The sequence below is a fragment of the Archocentrus centrarchus genome, chromosome 18 (genome assembly GCF_007364275.1).
Source record: "Archocentrus centrarchus isolate MPI-CPG fArcCen1 chromosome 18, fArcCen1, whole genome shotgun sequence".
Taxonomy (NCBI): domain Eukaryota; kingdom Metazoa; phylum Chordata; class Actinopteri; order Cichliformes; family Cichlidae; genus Archocentrus; species Archocentrus centrarchus.
The window spans coordinates 209,851-235,117 of NC_044363.1; the positions used below are offsets into that span (position 1 = coordinate 209,851).

Consider the following 25,267-nt stretch of genomic DNA (forward strand, 5'->3'; position numbering starts at 1 on the left):
AGTAATTAATTCAACATTCAAAATTCAGAATCAATTCTAATCAATCATAATACTAATCTCACAACAGATAAATACCAATCAGAAAAGAATTACTTATGAGCTGGTTGGCTGAAGAAGGGGGAATGGAGAAATATCCAATTCTATTTAAAATCCTTTTTGGGAAGAAAGGACTTCAGATGAGTCGCCTGGCCAGAAGCGACCACACCCAAAACCCAGTCCAGTTTAAACTGCCTCCGAGAATGCACGCAGAACAGTTAATACATGGGTCTGTTAGATACTTTCCTCCTAGGGTTATATTCAGCTTGTTTTCTCCCCTTTGCTCCTACTTGTCCCTAGGCAACAGTTTCAGTTCCTCATTTTACCCTCAGCTCAAGGATTTCACAATTTCCTTAGTACAATGCATATAAATGCGATACACACACACTCCCCATCTGATTCTAAATCATATAATTCCGTTCTCTAACAGTTCTATAAATTTGAATTATGATTGTACATTCAGCACCAAGCTTAGGCTAGCGGGCAATCAAGATCTCAACTTCACTTGACAACATGCACACAAAAACACACAGACGCGCGCGCACACATACACACACACACACACACACACACACACACACACACACACACACACACACACACACACGCGCGCACACACATAGACACTTGCACGCACACACACACACGCACACAGAGTGCGGAGGAGAAAAGAGGAAGCTAGCGTAGCTGACTGATGGACTATTTTTGAATACAGTGTAAAACTGATAATCATAATAAGAGCACGCCCCATTTGACACACTTCTTGGTAAAAAGTCGACTTCTTCCTTGAGCTCAGTTTATATTTAAGGAGGACGACCCTGCACCACACTGACTGTCTTGTTTCCACTGCTCTGTGAACCTAACAGGACACCAACTCAGCTGGTTTAAACCTGAAGTGGTAAGAAATTCTTTATTTTATTTATCTTCACATCTGTCATCTTAGTGGATGTTATTTCATACAAATCACAATAACCCTCCTCAAACATGATGAATTAAATTACTTCCAAACTTTTACAAAATGAAAATAAGAATAAAAATATGATTATTTAACTGGAATTTCACTTTCCACAGTTTTATTGGTTTGACTGGGTCAAACTGTAACATCAATTCAATTGCGTCCATCTCAGGTCACTTGGGCCAGCCTTGTGTGTTATTTAAGGCTGTCACCATATCTGATTTTCTCTAGATGATTAAAAGATTTCACCTTAATGTTATTATTGGATGTTTAAAAAGGACACTTGGACATACACACTCATAATTTGAAACCTTGGTAATATTTAATATAAGCGTGCGCCAGTGTAACAGTATGCAGGGAGTAAGGACACAGGTCTAATGTAATTGTTTTTTTTTTCTCTGACCTGATGACACAGGGCTCACCGATGGTATCATTGATGATGCAGCACCTCCTGCCTCCTGTTGCTCTCCTCCTTCTGTCAATCATTCCCACAGAAACTAAAGTGGTGACATCGATGGCAGAATGTAATGAATTTTTTCTTCAGCAAACTCCACCAAACATCCCGGGAATTTTGGAGGGAGGGAACATCCTGGACCAGAACAGATACAAACCCATTTGCCAGACTTTAAGAGACATCAGTAGGTTTATGACACTGTACGACATCCGCAACAAGATTCCAGTTTTTTCTGCCGCAAAGTACGGAGGGGGAGGTGAAGGAAAGAAAAGTTTTTGGAAGGTTGAACCACAGGTATCAGTAGAAGTAACAGTCATCACTTTTAATACAGTGCATTTTTTTTAAGATGTAATAAAACATTTTGATACTGCAGTGCTACATGCTAATGAAATATATTTATTACTGTGAATCTTAGTATACCACTATGATCATAACTGACTGCCCACAGTGCCAGCTACAACACTGCACTGGTTAACTGCAAAATTCTAACGGCTGCTACTGCTGCTGCTACTAACAACGATTTTTACATAAGCATCCTATTTATGATTTATTGAAAGCTCTACATGTGTTTTATATTACACAGTGATACTGAACTGTTCATATCTTTCCTTTGTAAGAGCAGTCTTGAAAAATTCAAGGTTTCTTTGTAAAATGTGAACATAAAATTAATTTAAATATGTACAGCTTACACCATAAGATGACCTATTATTGTGTTTAAATTATACAACTTTGTTGAATCAGTTAGTAAATGTACATTTAATCCACTGTGCAGCAGCCATGTATGAATCACTAATGTACCCTTTTGTTTTTACAGCTTGAAAACACAGCTGAAGGTGACAATATGATAAAAGCAGAAAAGAACATCACCTACATCAACCAGGCTGGAGACACTGATTACAACAACAAGGAGGAGTATACGAGAGGGCATTTATTTCCAAGCTATTACAGATCTGATGAAGTTGAGAAAAGATCTACCTTTACCCTGACTAACGTTGTTCCACAAAAATTAAACTTCAACAGTGGAAGCTGGAACAAAATGGAGCATTGTGTCAAATGCATTCTCGATAATTACTGCATTAACAACAACAATATTATAGAAGGCTTTGTAGTGATAGGAGCACAGCCCAGCAATGGAAACATCCTCAACAACAAGATCAATATTCCTTCAATGCTCTGGTCGGCATTCTGCTGCTATAGTGGTAATCAGAACAAATGGCTGGCAGGTGCACACTGGGGTGAGAACAGAGATAATGGCCACACATATCTGCAGACCAAAACCTTGGCAGAACTCAAGAACATCCTGGGAATTGAAGCATTTCGGGGAACACAATGTCCTAATGACATAACTGTCACTCAGCTTTACTTAAAACATCCCTGTAAATCCCACTGCCGACAAACAGAAAAAAGCCTTACTCCTCCTACAAGCACCAATACCCCTTCGGTTTAAACACCACTTTCTGCCACAGCTGCAATTCACAATACCACATCTGGCAAATCTACACCTGGCCCTCCAAGTACCACAGCTAGTGCACATATATCTGTTCAAATTTCTAGCACGTCAAAAATTTTAGAGTAACCTGCATAAGGTGATCATTCTGAATAACTTTGTATTGATTTGATTTAGGCTTTTTTGAGATGTAGTTACTTTTTCTTTTAAATAAACATATAGCAGATGATGTAGCTTTTTTTGTGGTGTTTGCATCAGAAGCATTTTTGTGAAATGGAGAGCCTGTCGTCCTTTTAAAAAAAATGGTCTCACAGGTTGCTTGTGCAGCGCGTTTTACAACCAATAGCTCTGTCTTACAATTAAGCGACCTCTAGCGGTCGTACCTGAAAGGGCATGTGAATAAAGTATTTCGTTTTCTCCTGAAAATGCTAAAGAAGTACGTTAATATTAATTTTCTCACATTTCTGTTCATACAGAATCATACTTTATATTCTGGATCAATATAAAGTATGATTCTGTTTACTTTAGAAAATAAAGGTTAAGTTAGTCATCAATATTTTCTTTTGTTTTATATTTTATTTATGCACTAATAACTATGAGGGTTAAATTTGTGGTTTATTTTGATACTGAAAGAATCTTAAAATTCTATAACAGTGTACTGAGGCAGCAATGGTTACACAACAGCACCTGCCTGAGAATCCATTCATTATTTAGATTTTTTTCATTATTATCATAACCTAGTGATAGTTACCAGTATGTTTGATGACACACAGCACAGGAAACTGTTATTAGTTAATTTGGCAAATTAAACTTCAACAAATGCAAAAAGAAACAAGCAAAAGGGCTACAAAACAGCTGTCTCACTGTATCCGTGGTAACATACTTCGTGTCTCTCTCTCTCTGTGTCTCTCTCTCTCTCTCATATATATATATATATATATATATATATATATATATATATATATATATATATATATATATATATATATATATATATATATATATATATATATATATATATATATATGGGGCGCCCCCCACCTGAGGGGGCGCCCCACTATTTGAGAAGGACTGGTCCAAATGAAAGACTGACATCACTTTAATAGATTGAGCAAACCAGCAATTTTACACTAAGCTACACTGAAAAGGGTTTAAGAAAGCTCACTCACAAACCTGATGTCACAGTGATGATTCCCACCATTGCAGCTGTAGCCTCCTCCTCTCTGGAACTGCAGCCTCATACTCTGGTCTCTCTGGAGCCCCTGTCAATCCTGTCATGTTGATATGAAAAAGAAGTATAGATGAGTGAGAGTTTAGCCAAGATAAAAAATGTTCATCACCACATGAATGTGTGGCATACAGGCAACTAAAAAGTAAAAAATGTACCTTCCAGTAGAGACAATAAAGTATATGTGTAGTACAATTACTTCTTATGTCTGTGTTCTCATTTTTGTTTTTGGCCATTACATATATGTTGATTACATAATCTGAGTTTGTAAATTATCAGATTACATAATTTGAATGCAATCATCCATCCATCCATCCATCCATCCATCCATCCATCCATCCATCCATCCATCCATCCATCCATCCATCCATCCATCCATCCATCCATCCATCCATCATCCACACTAGTTCACTCTTTGGTAGAGAAATTCATTTCTGTGAACAATTTCTGTAAAGAAATGTAAAGATCATGTGGAAAACAAATGAAATGACTCTTCAGCTGACACAGCAGCCTCACACTGTCACAGTTGCTGTGGCAGTCAGGGCAGAGAGGACCTCAAAGCAGGATGTAAGGCTAGAGCTGAATAGTACTTAACTTTTATTGAAATGAACTTAAAGGGACAAGGCTGGGCAGGGGCCAGCTACACAAAGACTAAATAGTTGAAACTACACACTTGAAACTCAAAAACACACAGCATGGCCGCTAACGTAATCGTTACAATGACTAGGTCCCGACAGAGGACAAAGAAAACAGCAGACAATAAATACACAAGGGCTAATGAGGAGAGTGACCACAGGTGGGATGACAGCTGACCATAATCACACAGATGAGACAAGGGGACGCAAAAGTAAACACAAGACACAAGGAACCCGAAATTATTAAAAAAACAAAAAACAAAAAAAAAACAGGAAGTGACCAAACACACATGCAGACCTAACACAAGAAAACCTGACAGAGGGGAACTAACACCACACAACACTGCATGAAAAGTAGGTTTTTCGACAGTTTCTTGTATGTAATATTGCCGCGCGCCTTGAGCTTTAGGGCTCTCAGCAGGAGGCTTTGGCCAGAACAATAAACTGTAGGGAAACTGCCGTGGACTCTCTGTGTCAGTGCTCCCTGAGCTCCCCCCCTCTCCTCAGGTCTAGGGCAGACTCTCATATGTAAAGGAGGTTTCTGTGAGTCATACAAATGCAAATCAAGTACTCACCAGTGGTCACCAGTACTCACCAGTGGTCTACCCCTCCCAACAGTTGTAACACATTTTTTATTTTGAGATATATATAATCAAATTTACATTATCATCTTTTAAGCCTTTTTCCATTACAATGTGACTACATATAAATTATACAGCGAAACATTCAAACAAGACTAAACTCAGAAGAAGTCATTCTATTTTATAAATTAGTATTATCTAGTTAGAAATATACTTTTGGACGTTTTCAGCTTATGTCCCTTTTTCCAATAAGGCTGTGAGCTTCTGTCTGTGAGCCTTTGTCATGGAGTTTTTTGTGAACCCTGAACTTTAGTGGACTGAGGGAGATAAACAAAGGCTATAACTTGATTTTGGTGACACCACAAGCATTATTTTCATTGAAAAGCATACTCAGTTTTCAGTCTAATTCACTGTAACAAAAAGTCTGTCACACCATCATCCTCTCCTGTGCAGTGGCTTCCCAGCTAGCATTAAACATTCAGACAACATCCCATGAACGCTGCTATAAACGTTCAGTGAATGTTCACATGCATTAATGACATTAAAGACTACCAAGGCAGATGTAATAAGAAAACATATAAACATATAAAACATAGAAACTTTCATTTTGCTATACATGGATGTACATAAGAGATATCAGCAAAACCTTCATGAGAAAAATGTAAAAAAAAAAAAAAAGTAAAAGTAAAATGTAAAAAAAAAAAAAAAAACCGGACAGTGGATGTGTGTCTTCCACTGGGGGTCGTTTTGACTGTTGGGTTTTCTCTGTATTATTGTAAGGTCTTTACCCACAATACAAAGCGCCTTGAGGCTACTGTTTGTTGTGATTTGGTGCTATATAAATAAAATTGAATTGAGTTGAAACGAAATTAATTGAATTCCGTGTGGCAACTTCCTCGCCTGTGATTGGACAATACAGATCACGTGCAGGATCGCGCTGAAGGTCTCCCAAGCCCAAAGGAAATCAGCGCAGTCGTTCTCTTTCTTGGTACAACAATGGAGGACGTCGTCTATATTTTCAACACCCCAGGAGCTCCTCGTGAAAGCAGGCCTCTCTACCGGCCAGCCTCAACCAGCCCCGCTGCAGACGAGAAGACACTGCTGGCTGCAATGAGTGGGTTATCTCCTCAGTTACTCAAATTTCTACCAGCAACTGAAAGACAAGATGGCGTCTATTGTGTAGAGACTCGATGCTCTAACAAAGACTCACCTACTAAAGAGGAAAAGACGGCAGCACAATCCGAAAACTGCGGTAAGAGTGGAGGAATGGTCACAGTAAGCTGACAGAAGTATTGTGATTTGGTTTCTTATTTTTATTTCATCTTATAGGAAGAAGTTCGCGGCCTGCACAACTCTGAATCCAATAAAAGCCGGTATGATCCTCTGCAGAGGTAAGAATCAGAAACAAAGCAGCAGTATTCAATGTGTGGAGGAGAGGAGAACTTAAAATGTTTTTACTCTTATTTATTTTCACCTTTACTGTATTTTCCACAGACTGTGTTCACCTCACAACGCGAGTGTGAGTGTTCCTAATGCGTGGACTGTGATATAATTGTGTGTAAGTATCTACTGGTGTTGTTTGTTTGTGTGTTTTTTGCCTGGATATGTTTATGTATGCACTGTGTTTATGCTCTTTATTTACAATGTACAAAAATGTTTTACAGCTTCTTGCAAAACCTACAGACGGTCCGCCGCAGCTTCCGCTACAGTCAGCCTCACGTTCAGGAAAAGGCGGCAGCCATTAAAAATCCTGCCCGGTGACGTGCAAGAAGGAAGCCGGTAAGACGTGTTGGATTGTATTGTTGGTCTGCTGTATTTGTGTAGTTAGCTTGGAAATGCAGTTTTATTTTTAGGAAATATTACTTATTGTTTTTTTTTAACTTTATATAAAATCTGGCTTCTTTTGAACAACCCAAAATGTATGTAAAAATGAACAACTCATGAACAATTACCCTAAGACTGTTACCACCACCCTCCACAAACGCTGATGACCCTATGTCTATGCACCTGTCTGATTGCACTGATGTACATATTAGTGGAATATAGTCTACATTCTTTTATCTTTTAATTAGTCTCTGCACTGTATATTTTGTAATTTTGTAATATTGTGCTATAGTTATAGCTCTAATATCTCTGTATATTTGCAATTTGTATACTTGTATATTGTCTTATAGTTTTTATACTTATTTGTTTTTTTCTGTAAGCACGAAGTACCGCAGCAATTTCCTAATGCTGTGAACCTGTTCACCCATATGGCAATAAAAACCTTCTGATTCTGATTCTGATTCTGATTCTGAAAAAGGTGATGCAGTGAAGGTGAAAATAATTAACACTGAATGTTTATAGTTGTAGCAGCTGTAACATTTTGGGACCTAAAAGATAAAAAGTGTATAATCAGTTTAAAGGTGCCTCAAGGGTTAATGACCAAAATCACTGAAGTACTTTTATCAGTGTGAAATGTTTTCAAAGTACTTGTTCATTTGTCTTTTATTCACAGGATGCAGGAGTTGGTACTTTGTCAGATAACCATTGTTTTTGATGACAAAGATGGGCTGATCAATTTTTTTTTTTTTTTTGCATTCAGGGTCTTATCTGCTATGTGTGCATTCAAAGTCAAGAGACTCAAACTTTCAGTGTAGTTTCCTGATTTTTCACAATATTTCATACAGTTTCATAATGACTTCATGTGTGCTCTTTGTCAACAACTGCTGGAGGCGAGGACGAGTGTCCTGGCAGTGAAGGAGGTTGCCTTCTGGGACGGTGTCACCACTGACCTCATGTTGGATGAGGAGGATGGCGTCTCAGAGGGCGTGTCGGGCTGGATTAAGACCCCCAAGCTTCCCCAGCCAGGAGCTCAGTGACCTCTGAGCCAAACTGCAAGACAGACTAGAAGCTCACCCTAAATACAACACTGTGCACCATAAGTGTTTGTATGCTGGACCATGCTCTGAGAGAAAGCCACCACCACATGGCCCAGAAGTAGCAAAGCATTATATGTCATAATGTTTTTGTTTTCTTTATATATATAGATTATATGATGTGTGTGTGTGTGTGTGTGTGTGTGTGTGTGTGTGTGTGTGTGTGTGTGTGTGTGTGTGTGTGTGTGTGTGTGTGTGTGTGTGTGTGTGTGCGTGTGTGTGTGTATGTGCATATTGCTTTATAAATAAAACAAAAAAAAATATTCAAACTTGTGCCTCACAATTTGTTTCTCTTAATTGAATTCCTTTTAGTTGAGGTTATTAGCATGGCATGAATACAACATAATTATCATACAAGGTATATCACAGAAATAATAATTAAAAATAATTTTTATTACTGGTATGCTGCCCTCGCAGTGCGTTTCTGGCAGAGCTAGACAGCTAGTTAACACTTTGATACTCCAATAAACTCACAAGTCCTTGCTTGGCTTTGCACAGTTTAATTAAGAAGTGTCGCCAGTGTAAAACTGAAAAAATACAGAAACATAATCATATATTAATATACACACACTGTAATGGACTCCTCATGACACATTACTAAGCAGCTAACTATACATGTAGAACATTCCCCAACTTAACAGGCTAGCTTAACAAGAATAGCAACTATAAAATTATCCAAAATAAAACATCAGAAGACTAACAAATAGTAGAAAGCATAGTCAGAACTAATACATGAACTACTTACAGACAAATGTGTCCAAGGCACAAGCGTATGAAAGGGCACTCTTTTGCACCATGTGCTTAGCTGCTTTCCCTGTAGCCAACTGCTTTCACTGATTAGCTACAAATCTATTCCATTAAAAATAAAATAAAAGGTCCACTAGGTGGCAGCATTGTACAAATGTGGTCACATTACCACTGCTTAAATTACAATGTTTTTTATAGAAAACAGCACAACTGGGTTATTATTTATTAGGGAGGGGCTTACCCAGGCCTGTCTTTATAAAGGCCAATGGGGGGACAGATCTACCAACCAATCACATGTGAATACTGAATTGTGATGTCATTTTTATCATCCAATGACTGAGAAGCCACGTGGGTCTCTTGCCGCTGCTTCGGCTTGCAGCGCTGCTATTCATATGTAAAGTGGAGTCGTTAACACCTCGCGCCTGCCGGCTTCCCCCGTACCTTTACCCCCCGCTGATTCTAGTGGTACATAAACGACCATATCCGTCTCAGGCGAACGAATATGCGCATCCCCGTATGCTGACGAAAGCTGCCGTTTACTAGCGGCGCCCACGTCAGTATACGGGGACGGATATGCCTCTTTTCGTGCAGTGTATATCTCTCGGCTGGCCTGGGAATGCCTTGGGGTCCCTCTGGATGAGCTGGATGAGGTGGCTGGGGAGAGGGAAGCCTGGGCTTCTTTGTTTAGGCTCCTGCTCCCACGACCCGGCCCCGGATAAGCGGAAGAGAATGGCTGGATGGAAAGTGTAGGTCAGTATCAACAGTTACTTTAGGTTACATGTGCTGAACATTAGTGCAACAAAAATATATTACACTTTTCTCTTAGCAGTACTTAGTATGTAGTAGTATTACTACAAAGCCTACAAATAGAAGTATTTACAATAATTGTGCTTAAATTGCACAAACATACATAGAAGCCTGAATATTGCCAGAGGTGTTTCTTCATCTTTATGGCCATTTTGTGGTTTATAAAAGCAAACTATTCGTCTGTACTTATTTTTTCAGGTCTATGTGGTTTCATTTCACCCAAATAAAAACAGCAGCTTACGTTTCCTGTAATCTTCCACTTGTCATGGCTGTTCTCAGAAACATTGCAAAATGGAAAGGCATCATCCAGTTTTTCTTCCCAACATATTGAGTGTTGCAGGCTGAAATTTTCTGATCAAAGTCTCTCTGAGAGTTATTTTCAAACAGACAGATACCAAATTCCAAATAAAAAGTAAACAGGAAATCAACCATAAGTTTTAACACTCCTTGTTAATGCTTTCCTACAGTTATTATAGCCATTTTAATCATAATATGGGAGGTATAATCCATTGAAATAAATACATACCATTTATATCTACACACATTTCTGTTGGAGCAGTTTCTTTTTCCCACTGAGATAATTTTTATAGAACCTTAAAAAAATAATATGTAAAACAGGAACAGAACATTTCAATTAAAGCTGCTTTTCAGAAAAGAGAAACAGTCTTTCTTTTTTTTTTTTTTTTGTTCTTCTTCGGGAAGTGACTTTAGTTCACTCTAAAAATACTTTTTAAAAAAACATCAAAAAAATCTTATGTAAAAAAGCAGAAACCTTAAAATTTCAAATGTCCATATATAATGCATTCATACATACTGAGTCCTGGGAGCATCATCCAGTTTCTTCTCCCCGCTTGGCATGATGTTATCATGCCACTATCAAACTAAAGAAATGTCTCTAATTAGGAAACTGAAATCTCTTCTGTTTTTGTTCAATTTTCCTCAGAAATTAGGACTACAAGTTCTGAAACTGGTCTCAGGAAAACCTTGACAGTTCCTTCCTTCACAATCTTCATCTCCACTTTGCGAATAGCCTGGTCCTTGCTTGGCAGGGTTTTAACAACCACCCCTACTGGCCATTCATTTCTGTGAGCTTGGGTGTCTTTGAGTAAGACGACATCTCCCACTTTGATATTTGGCTTTCCTTGAATCCATTTTCTACGACTTTGTAGAGTGGACAAATATTGCCCTTTCCATCTTTTCCAAAAAGTGTCTGCGAGACACTGGACCTGCTTCCACTGCTTACCATGCAGGTCAGCCATTTGGAACTTTCCAGAGGGGGCTGCAACAGGATTTGTCTTTTGTGTCAGAAGCATTGCTGGGGTGAGGACTGTAGGCATGTCTGGGTCAGTAGACACAGGAACCAGGGGTCTTGAATTCATGATTGCCATGACTTCAGCCATGAGGGTGCTCAAGACCTCATGTGTGAGGCGCATCTGGCCTGTCTGAAGCAGCATTGCATCCAAAATGCGCCTAGCGACACCTATGAGCCTTTGCCATGAACCCCCCATATGTGATGAATGTGGTGGGTTAAATACCCATGTGCATCCCTTGTTTTGGAGGTAGGTTTTTACTGCTGAATCTTGTGCGCTGATGCTCAATTCCTTACAGGCACCCACAAAGTTTGTTCCCCTGTCAGAACGAAGGAGTTTGCATGGGCCTCGGATAGCAAAAAACCTTCTCAGTGCATTAATGAAGCTGTCAGTTGACATGGACTCAATCAGCTCAATGTGTACAGCTCTGGTTGCCATACAGGTGAAGAGTACTGCCCAGCGCTTGCTGTCCGCACTCCCTCCTCTTGTACGACGTGTAATGACGGTCCAGGGTCCAAACACATCAAGGCCTACATTTGTAAATGGAGGCTCGGGTGTGAGTCTGTCAACTGGCAAATCTGCCATCCTCTGTTCTTGAAATTTCCCACGCAACTTGCGACAAATAACACACTTGTGTATAATAGAGGACACGAGCCGTTTCCCACCAATAATCCAGTATCCAGCCACTCTGATTGCTCCCTCTGTTATATGGCGTCCTTGGTGAGATACTTGCTCATGATAGAATCTCACAAGAAGTGTGGCAATGTGATGAGTGTGTGGAATGATCAGAGGATGTTTTTCTTCTGTTGAGAGGTCTGCACACGATATGCGACCTCCAACCCGAAGTAAACCATTATCATCTGTCACAGGATTTAGCTTTCTGAGCTGGCTTTGCTTGTTACATGGCTTTCCCTCCTTGATACACTTTAAGTCTTCTTTAAAGACATCTTGTTGCACCGCACGTATAATCACTATCTTGGCTTGTGAGAGCTCCATCAGGGTTGGCCTATCTCTGAAACATTTCCAGCCTTTGTCTTTTGTTCCTTGCTGATTTTCTTTAAAGGACGCTGCGACGTGAATCAGTTTGGCTGTAACACCACAGAGTTTTCTCCAGTTTGAGAATCGCTCAAAGCGTCGTGACCCTAATTGGGCCCCAATGGTTCTGGTGATCATGGTTGTGACTTCAGGTCGGATTTCTGCATCCGTGTCAGGATTCACAAGAGAGCAAAAACAGGGTTCAGGAACCCCCTCTGCACTGTCACAAGTTATAAAACTGGGTCCTGACAGCCAGCTGCTCTGTTGCAGTTGTTCTGCTGATGTACGCCTGGTTGCATGGTCTGCAGGATTCTGGTTTGTAGGGATGTAGCACCACTGATCAGGATGGGTACATTGTCTGATGCGAGCAACCCGGTTGGCCACATAGACGTAAAATCTTCTTTTGGAGTTGTGAATATATCCAAGTACAATCCTGCTGTCAGTAAAGAACCTCACAGTATCCATTTGGATATCAAGCTCATCTCTGATCTGTTCATACAACTGTACAGCCAGCACAGCTGCACAAAGCTCAAGGCGTGGAATGGTAGGAGCTGGGCATGGGGCTAACTTGGACTTTCCCATGACGAATCCAACATGATTTTTCCCATTACAATCTCTTGCTCTCAAGTAGGCTACTGCTCCTATTGCCATTATCGAAGCATCTGAGAAAATGTACAGCTCCTTTGTCTGTGCTGAAGACAGTGAGACAGGAATATAGCATCTCTTTATGGACAGGTTTTTCAAGGCATTCAGAGAGTCTTTCCATGTGTTCCACTCATCTTGCTTGTCTGGAGGAAGCGGAGTGTCCCAGTCAGTACTTCCACGTGAGAGTTCCCGGACTAATGCTTTTCCTTGCATTACTACTGGAGCCACAAACCCTAGAGGGTCGTACAGGCTGTTCACTGTGGACAGCACACCTCTTCGAGTAAATGGCTTCTCCTCCTGGGATACCTGAAATGTGAAGCTATCTGTTTCCAGGTTCCAGTAGAGTCCTAGGCTACGTTGTAGAGGAAGAGGGTCCACACCAAGCTCCAAATCCTTCAAGTCTTTTGCACGATCTTCCACAGGAAAGGCTTCCATCACCTGCCCACTGTTTGATGCCACCTTGTGTAGCCTCAGATTGGATGCTGCTAGCATCTGCGTAGTTCTTGCCAGGAGATCTATTGCCTTTTCTGGTGTGGAAACTGATGTAAGGCCATCATCCATATAAAACTGCCTCTCCACAAACTGCCTTGCATCAGAACCGTATTCTTTTTCACCCTTCTCTGCAGCACGTCTCATGCAATATATGGCCACGGCAGGGGATGGAGTGTTTCCAAACACATGCACTTTCTTCCTGTACTCTACCATATTTGTGTTGAGATCACTGTCCTTGTACCAGAGGTAACGAAGATAGTCTCTGTGGTCCTCTCTGACAATGAAACAATAAAACATTTGTTGCACATCTGCACTGATAGCTACAGCCTCTTTGCGAACCCGCAGAAGACCTCCCAACAAAGTATTGTTTAAATCTGGGCCCTTGAGGAGTACATCATTCAGAGACATGCCTTCACACTCAGCACTTGAATCAAATACGACTCTTATCTGCTCTGGTTTCCTTGGGTGATACACACCGAATGTTGGCAGATACCAGTGTTCTTTCTCTTCCTCCATAGGTGGTGCTAGCTCAGCTTGCTCACTGTCAAGTGTTTTCTGCATAAACTCTATGTAGTGAGTTTTCATTTCCGCCTTTCTCTCCAGTGTCTTCCTGAGTGAACGGAGACGTTTTACTGCCTGCTCCCTATTGCTTGGAAGGCGTTGTCTAGGAGTACGAAATGGTAAGGGCGCCACCCAGCTGTGCTCCTCATTCTGATAAACTTCTTTGTCCATGATGTCCAGGAAGGTCTTATCATCCACCGATAATGCTGGTTTGTCATCATCCTTAGACCTCTCAAACACTGAGCATCCAAAGCTATCTGTGTTCTGAGAACGGCCTCTCTTTTCTGCACTGTTCACAGTGGTGGGCTGATGTAAGATGTTGCCATAGTCACCCTTTATCTGAATATTATTTGGACATGGACTGAGGAAGGATGTGCGACCATTATGTAGCACATTTGCTTTGTACACATTTACTTTCTCTGGTCTGTGCACTGCACCCAGACAAGCTTCTCCCACGATGACCCAGCCCAGGTCAAGCCGCTGCGCATAAGGAGTATTGTGAGGCCCATTGATGTGCTCCCTTACCTTATGCACCCTTAGGATATCTCTTCCCAAGAGGAGAAGGATTGGAGCGTCGGGGTCCACCTCTGGAATCTTATTGGCAACTGGCCGTAGGTGTGGGTGATGCTGCACAACCTCAGGGGTTGGAATCTCCGATCGATCATCTGGCACCATGTCACATTCAATTAAAGTGGGGAGAGGAAGCTGTAGTTTTCCATCCACTGATTCAAGCACAAAGTTGTTGCCTCTTCTGCCTGAGGCCTCCACTGTTCCTGCACACGTTTTTAATGTGTATGGAAGTGGACTGGCCTTGATGTCAAAGAGCTGGAAGAATTCTGTCCTTGCAAGTGATTTGTTACTTTGCTCATCCAGCACCGCATACATCTTGATAGCTTCTCCTCTTTTCCCTGCTGCATATACTTTAACTAAACAGATCTTAGCACATGAACGAGGGCTCCCCATATCCCCGCAAACCTCTGTACACTTAGATGTGACTGAAGATGTCCTCTCTGCATGCTCCTCGTTTTCCTCCTTCTCCACCACGGTATTTCCTTTAACCACTGGAGGTGGACTAGGGTGTAGAGCTGTGATATGGCCATTACTGTTACACTCAAAACATGTGATTGCCACCTTGCAGTCTTTAGCCATATGTTGTGTTGATCCACAGCATCTGAAGCAAATACGGTGTTCTTTCAGATATGCCTTGCGTTCTTCTAATGGCTTGCTTCTAAAGCTTCTGCATTTTTTAAGTGTGTGAGGCTTTTTGTGGATTGGACACTCTCTATCTGGCTCAATCCCTTTCTTTCCAGTAGAAAGGATACCACAATCTGTGGTCTCGGAAGAGATCTCTGTCTTGCGCACACTTACGGAAGCTTTGTTACTGTATTTTGTGGCCTTTTCTCTCCTTGCAGGTATGTGACTGGTTGAAGCGGAGAAAGCAAAGCTAGGATCATTTCTAACCTTGGCCTGCTGCCGGACAAATTGTGAGAAATAAGAAAAAGGTGGGAATGCTACCCCATAGTCCTCTTTGTATTTGGATCCTTGAGTAACCCATCTCTCTTGCAGGCTGTACGGTAATTTCTCGACTATAGGGTTTACACCACGAGCAGTGTCTAAATATGCCAGACCGGGTAGGAATCCTTCTTCTTTAGCACACTCCAGTTCAAGAAGGATGTCCCCTAGTTCCCGCAGTTTGTCGTTGTCTTTATTGGTTAGCTTAGGAAAATTTTCTATCTTCTTAAGCAGCGCATTTTCTATGACTTCTGCCGTCCCATAGCATTCTTCCAGACGTTGCCACACCATGTTGAGACCTGCTGAGGGATTGAGAATGTGCACTGAACGTATTCTCCGTGCCTGTTCTGCTGACTCTTCTCCCAGCCACTTGACCAGCAAGTCTAATTCTTCCCTGGCTGAAAGATTTAAGTCCTGAGTGGCACCAACGAAAGATGCTTTCCATGACCAGTAGTGTTCGGGTCGGTCATCAAATTCCAAAAGCCCCGAAGTCACAAACTCCCTGCGCATGAGATATCGAGCAAGCTCCTGTGCACTGTGTGGCTCAGGTTCAGACCCCCTATTGGGCAAGCTAACCAGCTGAGACCTTTGACGGTAAGGGTTGGATGGAGGTGTCTTCCCTGGTTCTTTTTCCTTTGTCTCAAAGTCTTTCAAACTTGGATGTTTGTGCTTCTGGGGAGTGATTGGATTACATTTTACAGAGTCCGCTGGCATTTGTTTGGAGGATGATTCTCTGCCGAACAACTCTGAGTGCTGTTGAATATAATCGCTTGTGCGTTCAGCTGGGCTGAGAGGCTTTTCTGGAACATGTAGTTTGTAATGCTTCTCCCCGCTTTCAACTTCCTCATCTTCATAAGCTGAAGCTTCAGCCTCTGCAGCTGCCACAATCTTTTGGCTGTGGAGAATGTGGAGACTAGCTTCGAGGTCAGCTTTTTGCTTCATAACACTGGCTTCCGTCTCTGCAAATACCAGCTGAGCTCAAGCTGCCTTCGCCTTAGCACGTGCTCTGGTGGCTGAAGCTGCTGTGGACTTTGATGCTTCACTGGACCGCTGCGACGACTTAGAAGACTTCTTGGAATACTGTCATTTAGTATCATGTGTATGGGGAGGCTCCTCCTTGTCAGGTGGATCGCAGGCTTCTACATCTTGACTTACTACATGTGGTTGCTGCTCGGTAGCCAGACTATATTCCTTAGCATAGGACTTGCCTGAGCGTAGACTCATGGTGCCTGAGTTTTCCCTTGTTGTCCTTGAGCCCGCTGCGTAAGTGTCTTTTTACTATGCTGCCCTCGCAGTGCGTTTCTGGCAGAGCTAGACAGCTAGTTAACACTTTGATACTCCAATAAACTCACAAGTCCTTGCTTGGCTTTGCACAGTTTAATTAAGAAGTGTCGCCAGTGTAAAACTGAAAAAATACAGAAACATAATCATATATTAATATACACACACTGTAATGGACTCCTCATGACACATTACTAAGCAGCTAACTATACATGTAGAACATTCCCCAACTTAACAGGCTAGCTTAACAAGAATAGCAACTATAAAATTATCCAAAATAAAACATCAGAAGACTAACAAATAGTAGAAAACATAGTCAGAACTAATGCATGAACTACTTACAGACAAATGTGTCCAAGGCACAAGCGTATGAAAGGGCACTCTTTTGCACCATGTGCTTAGCTGCTTTCCCTGTAGCCAACTGCTTTCACTGATTAGCTACAAATCTATTCCATTAAAAATAAAATAAAAGGTCCACTAGGTGGCAGCATTGTACAAATGTGGTCACATTACCACTGCTTAAATTACAATGTTTTTTATAGAAAACAGCACAACTGGGTTATTATTTATTAGGGAGGGGCTTACCCAGGCCTGTCTTTATAAAGGCCAATGGGGGGGACAGATCTACCAACCAATCACATGTGAATACTGAATTGTGATGTCATTTTTATCATCCAATGACTGAGAAGCCACGTGGGTCTCTTGCCGCTGCTTCGGCTTGCAGCGCTGCTATTCATATGTAAAGTGGAGTCGTTAACACCTCGCGCCTGCCGGCTCCCCCCGTACCTTTACCCCCCGCTGATTCTAGTGGTACGTAAACGACCATATCCGTCTCAGGCGAACGAATATGCGCATCCCCGTATGCTGACGAAAGCTGCCGTTTACTAGCGGCGCCCACGTCAGTATACGGGGACGGATATGCCTCTTTTCGTGCAGTGTATATCTCTCGGCTGGCCTGGGAATGCCTTGGGGTCCCTCTGGATGAGCTGGATGAGGTGGCTGGGGAGAGGGAAGCCTGGGCTTCTTTGCTTAGGCTCCTGCTCCCACGACCCGGCCCCGGATAAGCGGTAGAGAATGGCTGGATGGAAAGTGTAGGTCAGTATCAACAGTTACTTTAGGTTACATGTGCTGAACATTAGTGCAACAAAAATATATTACACTTTTCTCTTAGCAGTACTTAGTATGTAGTAGTATTACTACAAAGCCTACAAATAGAAGTATTTACAATAATTGTGCTTAAATTGCACAAACATACATAGAAGCCTGAATATTGCCAGAGGTGTTTCTTCATCTTTATGGCCATTTTGTGGTTTATAAAAGCAAACTATTCGTCTGTACTTATTTTTTCAGGTCTATGTGGTTTCATTTCACCCAAATAAAAACAGCAGCTTACGTTTCCTGTAATCTTCCACTTGTCATGGCTGTTCTCAGAAACATTGCAAAATGGAAAGGCATCATCCAGTTTTTCTTCCCAACATATTGAGTGTTGCAGGCTGAAATTTTCTGATCAAAGTCTCTCTGAGAGTTATTTTCAAACAGACAGATACCAAATTCCAAATAAAAAGTAAACAGGAAATCAACCATAAGTTTTAACACTCCTTGTTATTGCTTTCCTACAGTTATTATAGCCATTTTAATCATAATATGGGAGGTATAATCCATTGAAATAAATACATACCATTTATATCTACACACATTTCTGTTGGAGCAGTTTCTTTTTCCCACTGAGATAATTTTTATAGAACCTTAAAAAAATAATATGTAAAACAGGAACAGAACATTTCAATTAAAGCTGCTTTTCAGAAAAGAGAATCTGTCATGGCCGGGGAGGAAACGGACGAGGAAGGACAAACATGCAGGACTCCGGAGATGGGCATAACTAAAGGCGTTTATTAATGTAGGGAAAAACAATACAAAAACCGTTCAGAAGGGAGACGAAGGGGAACCACAGGGAGCACAGGAACACACGGGCACACAACATCAACGACGCGACAACAGGCATAGAAAACGCAGGACTTAAATACACAGAAGGGCTGATGAGGGAAGAGGAAACAGGTGGGAACACAGGTGACACTGATAACTAAGACGAGACCAGAGGGAAGCAAAACTGAATACAACAGACGGGCTGGATGAATATCAAAATAAAACAGGAAGTATGACAAGGGAACAGAGACGCAAACCTGACAGAATACAGAAAGACACGAGGGACTAGAAATAACTGAGGGCAACTCTAATAGATAACAAAACAACCTGAGAAAACGGAAACCATACCAAGAAAACATAAAACACTGGGCCACCGGCCCAGGACATGACAGTACCCCCCCCCTCAAAGGCCGGCTCCTGACGGCCAAAACAAGAAAACAAAACCAGACCAGGGCGGGAGGCGGGGGACCAGGAAGGAGGGCCCGAAACAAAAAAACAAAAACCAGGCAGGGAGCAACAAGGAAGAAGGCCCAGGGACAAAACCAAAACACAGGGGACAAAACAAAAAACAACAAGGCAGGCCAAAAACAGTACAAAGTGCAGGGGAGTCCATGGGAAAACCAAAACAAAACACAGGAATCCAAAAACAGGTCAGAAGAGTTCAGGGGAAGGCCCAAAACAGAAAACATAGGTCAGGAGGCCGCAGAGGCCAAGGGGCCACAAAGCAAAATCCCAACGAGGGAGGCCAACCGCGCTCCCAGCGGCGGCGGCGACGACGAGGAGGAGTCACTGGAGGCCGACCGCGCTCCCAGCGGCGGCGGCGACGAGGAAGAGTCACTGGAGGCCGACCGCGCTCCCAGCGGCGGCGGCGACGAGGAAGAGTCACTGGAGGCCGACCGCGCTCCCAGCGGCGGCGGCGACGAGGAAGAGTCACTGGAGGCCGACCGCGCTCCCAGCGGCGGCGGCGACGAGGAAGAGTCACTGGAGGCCGACCGCGCTCCCAGCGGCGGCGGCGGCGGCGGCGACGAGGAAGAGTCACTGGAGGCCGACCGCGCTCCCGGCGGCGGCGGCGGCGTAGACGAGGACAAGACACTGGAGGCCGACCGCGCCCCCCGCGGCGGCGGCGGCGACGACGAAGACACACCAGAGCCGCAACATGCCCGGACTCCCCTGAGCCCAGGGCGGTCAAGGACACAGGAAACTCGGAAGGTCCGAACCGAGCGGGACCCCCTGGCGGCTCGGACTGAGCGGAACACTCCGAAGACTCCGGCGGCTCGGACTGAGCGGAACACTCCGAAGACTCCGGCGGCTCGGACTGAGCGGGACCCCCTGGCGGCTCGGACTGAGCGGGACACTCCGAAGACTCCGGAGGCTCGGACTGAGCGGGACCCCCTGGCGGCTCGGACTGAGCGGAACACTCCGAAGACTCGGACTGAGCGGGACCCCCTGGCGGCTCGGACTGAGCGGGACCCCCTGGCGGCTCGGAGTGAGCGGAACACTCTGAGGACTCTGGCGGCTCGGACTGAGCAGGACTCTCCGGCGCGGAGCGCTCGGACTGAGCGGAGACCCCCATCGGCTCGGACTGAGCGGGACCCTCTGGCGCGGAGTGCTCGGACTGAGCGGGACCCCCCTGGCTCGGACTGAGCGGAGACCCCCATCGGCTCGGACTGAGCGGGACCCTCTGGCGCGGAGCGCTCGGACTGAGCGGAGACCCCCATCGGCTCGGACTGAGCGGGACCCTCTGGCGCGGAGCGCTCGGACTGAACGGAGACCCCCATCGGCTCGGACTGAGCGGGACCCCCTGGCTCGGACTGAGCGGAGACCCCCATCGGCTCGGACTGAGCGGAACACTCTGAGGACTCTGGCGGCGCGGACTGAGCAGGACTCTCCGGATGCTCGAACACTGGATGCGCAGGCTGGGGCTGCTTTGCAAGGCATAGTGCGGGTGAGTCTGATGGTGAGGATGATGGCGACATGGGAGTTAACTGGGACTCTGACTCAGAGGCCAGAGACTCAACAGCAGTCGACGGGAGAGACCGGGGCTGAGACAAAGAAGCTGAGTGCGTGGGAGCTGACCCTGGGGAAGCTGAGTGCGTGGGAGCTGACCCTGGGGAAGCTGAGTGCGTGGGAGCTGACCCTGGGGAAGCTGAGTGCGTGGGAGCTGACCCTGGGGAAGCTGAGTGCGTGGGAGCTGACCCTGGGGAAGCTGAGTGCGTGGGAGCTGACCCTGGGGAAGCTGAGTGCGTGGAAGCAGGCCGGGAGACGACTGGCTGCGTGGAAGCAGGCCGGGAGACGACTGGCTGCGTGGAAGCAGGCCGGGAGACGACTGGCTGCGTGGAAGCAGGCCGGGAGACGACTGGCTGCGTGGAAGCAGGCCGGGAGACGACTGGCTGCGTGGAAGCAGGCCGGGAGACGACTGGCTGCGTGGAAGCAGGCCGGGAGACGACTGGCTGCGTGGAAGCAGGCCGGGAGACGACTGGCTGCGTGGAAGCAGGCCGGGAGACGACTGGCTGCGTGGAAGCAGGCCGGGAGACGACTGGCTGCGTGGAAGCAGGCCGGGAGACAGAAAGAGCAGACTGCGAGCTAGAGAGGGCAGACTGCGTGGGAGCAGGCTGCGAGCTAGAGAGGGCAGGAGCTGAGGGAACTGACTGAGAGGGCACTGAAACTGCTGACACTGGGGACCAAGGAAGAGCGACTGGAGCTAGAGCTGACTGAGGGCGAGGGAGAGCGACTGGAGCTAGAGCTGACTGAGGGCGAGGGAGAGCTGCTGGCTGCGTGGGAGCAGACTGAGGGAGAGCCGACTGCGTGGAGACTGACTGAGAGCTAGAGAGAGCCGACTGCGTGGAAACTGACTGAGAGCTAGGGAGAGCTGACTGCGTGGAAACTGACTGAGAGCTAGGGAGAGCTGACTGCGTGGAAACTGACTGAGAGCTAGGGAGAGCTGACTGCGTGGAAACTGACTGAGAGCTAGGGAGAGCTGACTGCATGGAGACAGACTGAGAGCTAGGGAGAGCTGAGGCTGAGGGAGACCCTGCTGCTGCTGCTAACGCTGAAAACCGATGCGAAGGCTTGGACCTGGTTGCCCCCACCCGCGGAACAGGTACGGTTGCAGAGGTCAGCCCGTCCGTGGCTGCCCCCACCCGCGTAACAGGTACGGGTGCAGGGGGAGCTGGAGCCAAGGGAGCGGGAGCAGGGTGAGCAGAGGGAGCTGGAGCTAACTGAGGGGTCTGAGACTGCGACTGAGGAGGAGCTGGAGCTAACTGAGGGGTCTGAGACTGCGACTGAGGAGGAGCTGGAGCTACAGCTGACTGGGAACACTGCGACTGAGGAGGAGCTGGAGCTACAGCTGACTGGGAACACTGCGACTGAGGAGGAGCTGGAGCTACAGCTGACTGGGAACACTGCGACGGAGGAGGAGCTGGAGCTACAGCTGACTGGGAACACTGCGACGGAGGAGGAGCTGGCGCTACAGCTGACTGGGAACACTGCGACTGAGGAGGAGCTGGCGCTACAGCTGACTGGGAACACTGCGACTGAGGAGGAGCTGGAGCTACAGCTGACTGGGAACACTGCGACTGAGGAGGAGCTGGAGCTACAGCTGACTGGGAACACTGCGACTGAGGAGGAGCTGGCGCTACAGCTGAGGTCTGTGGCGCTGGCTGTGGATGAAGGGTGGTGATGACAAAGTCTTTCACGAGCCCATGCAGAGAGTCCAGCAGCCAAGGATGGTCACACACTAGCCCTTGCAGTTTGGCTGTGATAGCTTTCTGCTCAATCTCACATGGGTCAGACAGCAGCTCAAAGACCAACGAGTCCACCCACCGAATGATGGTCTGCTTTGCCACCTCAGGGAGGGGAAAAGCAGCGGGGTCAGAGACGGTAGTTTGCGCATGACGCGGTGACAATATCCGCGGCGTTATACCGCTCGGGGCTGGGGGGGCCCCCCACCGATGCTGCCGGGAACTCCCCCTCCTCCGTGGCCGCCGCGACTGCAGTGGAAGGGGGAAGCCAGTGAGCGGAGCCGCAGATGAAGGACGCTGACGGGCACTGTTCTGAAATGCTGGGCCCCCCAGCGCCAGACGAGTGCCGTTGAAGTAGCCGGAGCTAGCCAGGTCTTTAGTATGGTCGCGTCGTTCTGTCATGGCCGGGGAGGAAACGGACGAGGAAGGACAAACATGCAGGACTCCGGAGATGGGCATAACTAAAGGCGTTTATTTATGTAGGGAAAAACAATACAAAAACCGTTCAGAAGGGAGACGAAGGGGAACCACAGGGAGCACAGGAACACACGGGCACACAACATCAACGACGCGACAACAGGCATAGAAAACGCAGGACTTAAATACACAGAAGGGCTGATGAGGGAAGAGGAAACAGGTGGGAACACAGGTGACACTGATAACTAAGACGAGACCAGAGGGAAGCAAAACTGAATACAACAGACGGGCTGGATGAATATCAAAATAAAACAGGAAGTATGACAAGGGAACAGAGACGCAAACCTGACAGAATACAGAAAGACACGAGGGACTAGAAATAACTGAGGGCAACTCTAATAGATAACAAAACAACCTGAGAAAACGGAAACCATACCAAGAAAACATAAAACACTGGGCCACCGGCCCAGGACATGACAGAAACAGTCTTTCTTTTTTTTTTTTTTTGTTCTTCTTCGGGAAGTGACTTTAGTTCACTCTAAAAATACTTTTTAAAAAAACATCAAAAAAATCTTATGTAAAAAAGCAGAAACCTTAAAATTTCAAATGTCCATATATAATGCATTCATACATACTGAGTCCTGGGAGCATCATCCAGTTTCTTTATAGAATTCAATACAGATTTAAGTGCATCACAGTCTACCTCTCAAGTCAACAAAAAAAAAAAAAAAATTTCTTACATAGAAAAAACTCTTCATAAGTAGGGCCCCATAACTTTTAATTTGCCAACACCCCTCCTTGGGGGACTAGTCCTTCTCTTTTATGTAGTATTTATTAACAAGGTATGATTTTCATAGAGAGATAAATTAAAAGTTGTGATCAATTTTAATGTGGCAAATGATGTATGTATAAATGTGCAGTTGTGTGCTGAGAAAATCTATGGAGCACTTCCACTCTGACCCACTGATGTATGTGAAAAAAAACTTCCTCTTTGGGCTCACTTTATATTTAAGGAAGTCAGTCCAGGTCCTCACTGGCTAGCTTGTTTTTTCTGCTTTATGAACCTGTAACAACACCAGTTTAGCTGTTTTTCAGAAAATAAGCAGTGGTAAGACTTTCCTCAGTTTTTCATTTTCCTTTTATTAACCTTTCAATTTGCAATTTGGGTGACTGCAAATTAAAATAGCCAGAAATTACAAATTAATAGAGTTTTCATGTTGCTTATGCACCACGTATGTCTGATATTCTTGTCTGCATGAGTGGAATCATTCTGTTATGGTTTCAGGGTATTTGTATACCTGAATTTAGTATTCCCAGTGAATACTGTGGAATTTCAGCTTCTGTTTGAGTTTTGTTCAGTGTGTGATTTCTGTTTCTTCTTCATGTTTTTTCTTTTAGGAAGGTACTGTTTTGCAGTGCTTTGGATCATGGTCTCATTGTTATTCTAGTATGTTGAGCTTTATGCTTGTTCTAACTCTAGCTTCAATATTCTAATTTTATGACCAGCACCTGCTTTTTGAGTTTAAAATTTTTCATGCATTTAAGTTTGTCTGTGGTTTCCCTGTGTGTTTCTCTCCTTGTCTTGTCTTTCTGATCCAATGTCTTGTCTTGAATCACCCTGTTGTCAGGGGGATTCTTCTTGTCTCTGTGCTTAGCATTTGTCCTTGGGTTATTTCTTGTTTTATTTTGAAGGCTAGTTTTATTTCTAGTAGCACATTTGGGTTTTCCACATCTGCCTCTCCTAGTACATCATCCGACTCCTTTACTACAACATTTGGGAAGACAACATCTGGCCCTTTTACTTCACCATTTGGTTCATTCAGCACCACATCTGTCCCATCAAGTACAACATCTGGCCTGTCAAGTGCAACATCTGGCCCTTTTACTGCCACACCTGGGTCTTCCACTACAACATCTGGCCCGTCAAGGACAACCTCTAGCCCTTTAACTACCAAAACTGTCCCTTCAAGTGGAACATCTATCCCTTTTACAACCACAAGTAGTTCTTCAAGTACAACATTTGGTCCATTTATTACCAAAACTGACCCTTCAAGTACAACATCTAGTCCTTTTCCTATCACATCTGATCGACCTTCTACCATACAACAACCATCTGTTGTTCCACTGTCTTTAAGTACAGCTCTTCCATTCAGTTTGCCTTCCAGTCAAAATAGAATACCTGATTTTGAAACCATAAATGCTTCTCGTCCAACCACAAGTGTTTCTCCTTCAGTTGCTTATGGTATCATTGCCACTCACAATCTGCCCTCTCTCTCAGCTCCTCCTCCAACCAAATCCCTCATTTCTTTTTGCAAATTCCTCCATACCATGTACATCCATTGCACAATTCTTTCACCATTACCAGAATGTCCTTGCCTACTACCAAACGTTATATCAATACCAGAACAGTAGATAATTTCATGCCACAATATTTATAGTAATCCCAAATCACATGATTATAATGGATTAGCAATTAAGATAAGACAAAAATATACAGCAGAATCAAATATTAATAATAGTAAACATACTTATTTTTGTAATTT

General features: G+C 44.5%; 1 protein-coding gene across 1 annotated transcript; it reads left to right on the forward strand.

The window, feature by feature from the left end:
• Nucleotides 1-826: 826 nt before the first annotated feature.
• On the forward strand, nt 827-3,121 carry LOC115797432 (endonuclease domain-containing 1 protein-like). Its single transcript, XM_030754011.1, has 3 exons — nt 827-934; nt 1,407-1,739; nt 2,260-3,121. The coding sequence occupies exons 2-3, from the start codon at nt 1,416-1,418 to the stop codon at nt 2,890-2,892; spliced, it is 957 nt and encodes a 318-aa protein (XP_030609871.1). The 5' UTR covers nt 827-934; nt 1,407-1,415; the 3' UTR covers nt 2,893-3,121.
• Nucleotides 3,122-25,267: the final 22,146 nt, after the last annotated feature.

Bases quoted from the DNA above. Each gene is read 5' to 3' on its own strand.
- LOC115797432 (XM_030754011.1), top strand. From the start codon at position 1,416: ATGGTATCATTGATGATGCAGCACCTCCTGCCTCCTGTTGCTCTCCTC. The intron at 1,740-2,259 runs GTATCAGTAGAA...TTGTTTTTACAG, and splicing joins TTTGGAAGGTTGAACCACAG to CTTGAAAACACAGCTGAAGG.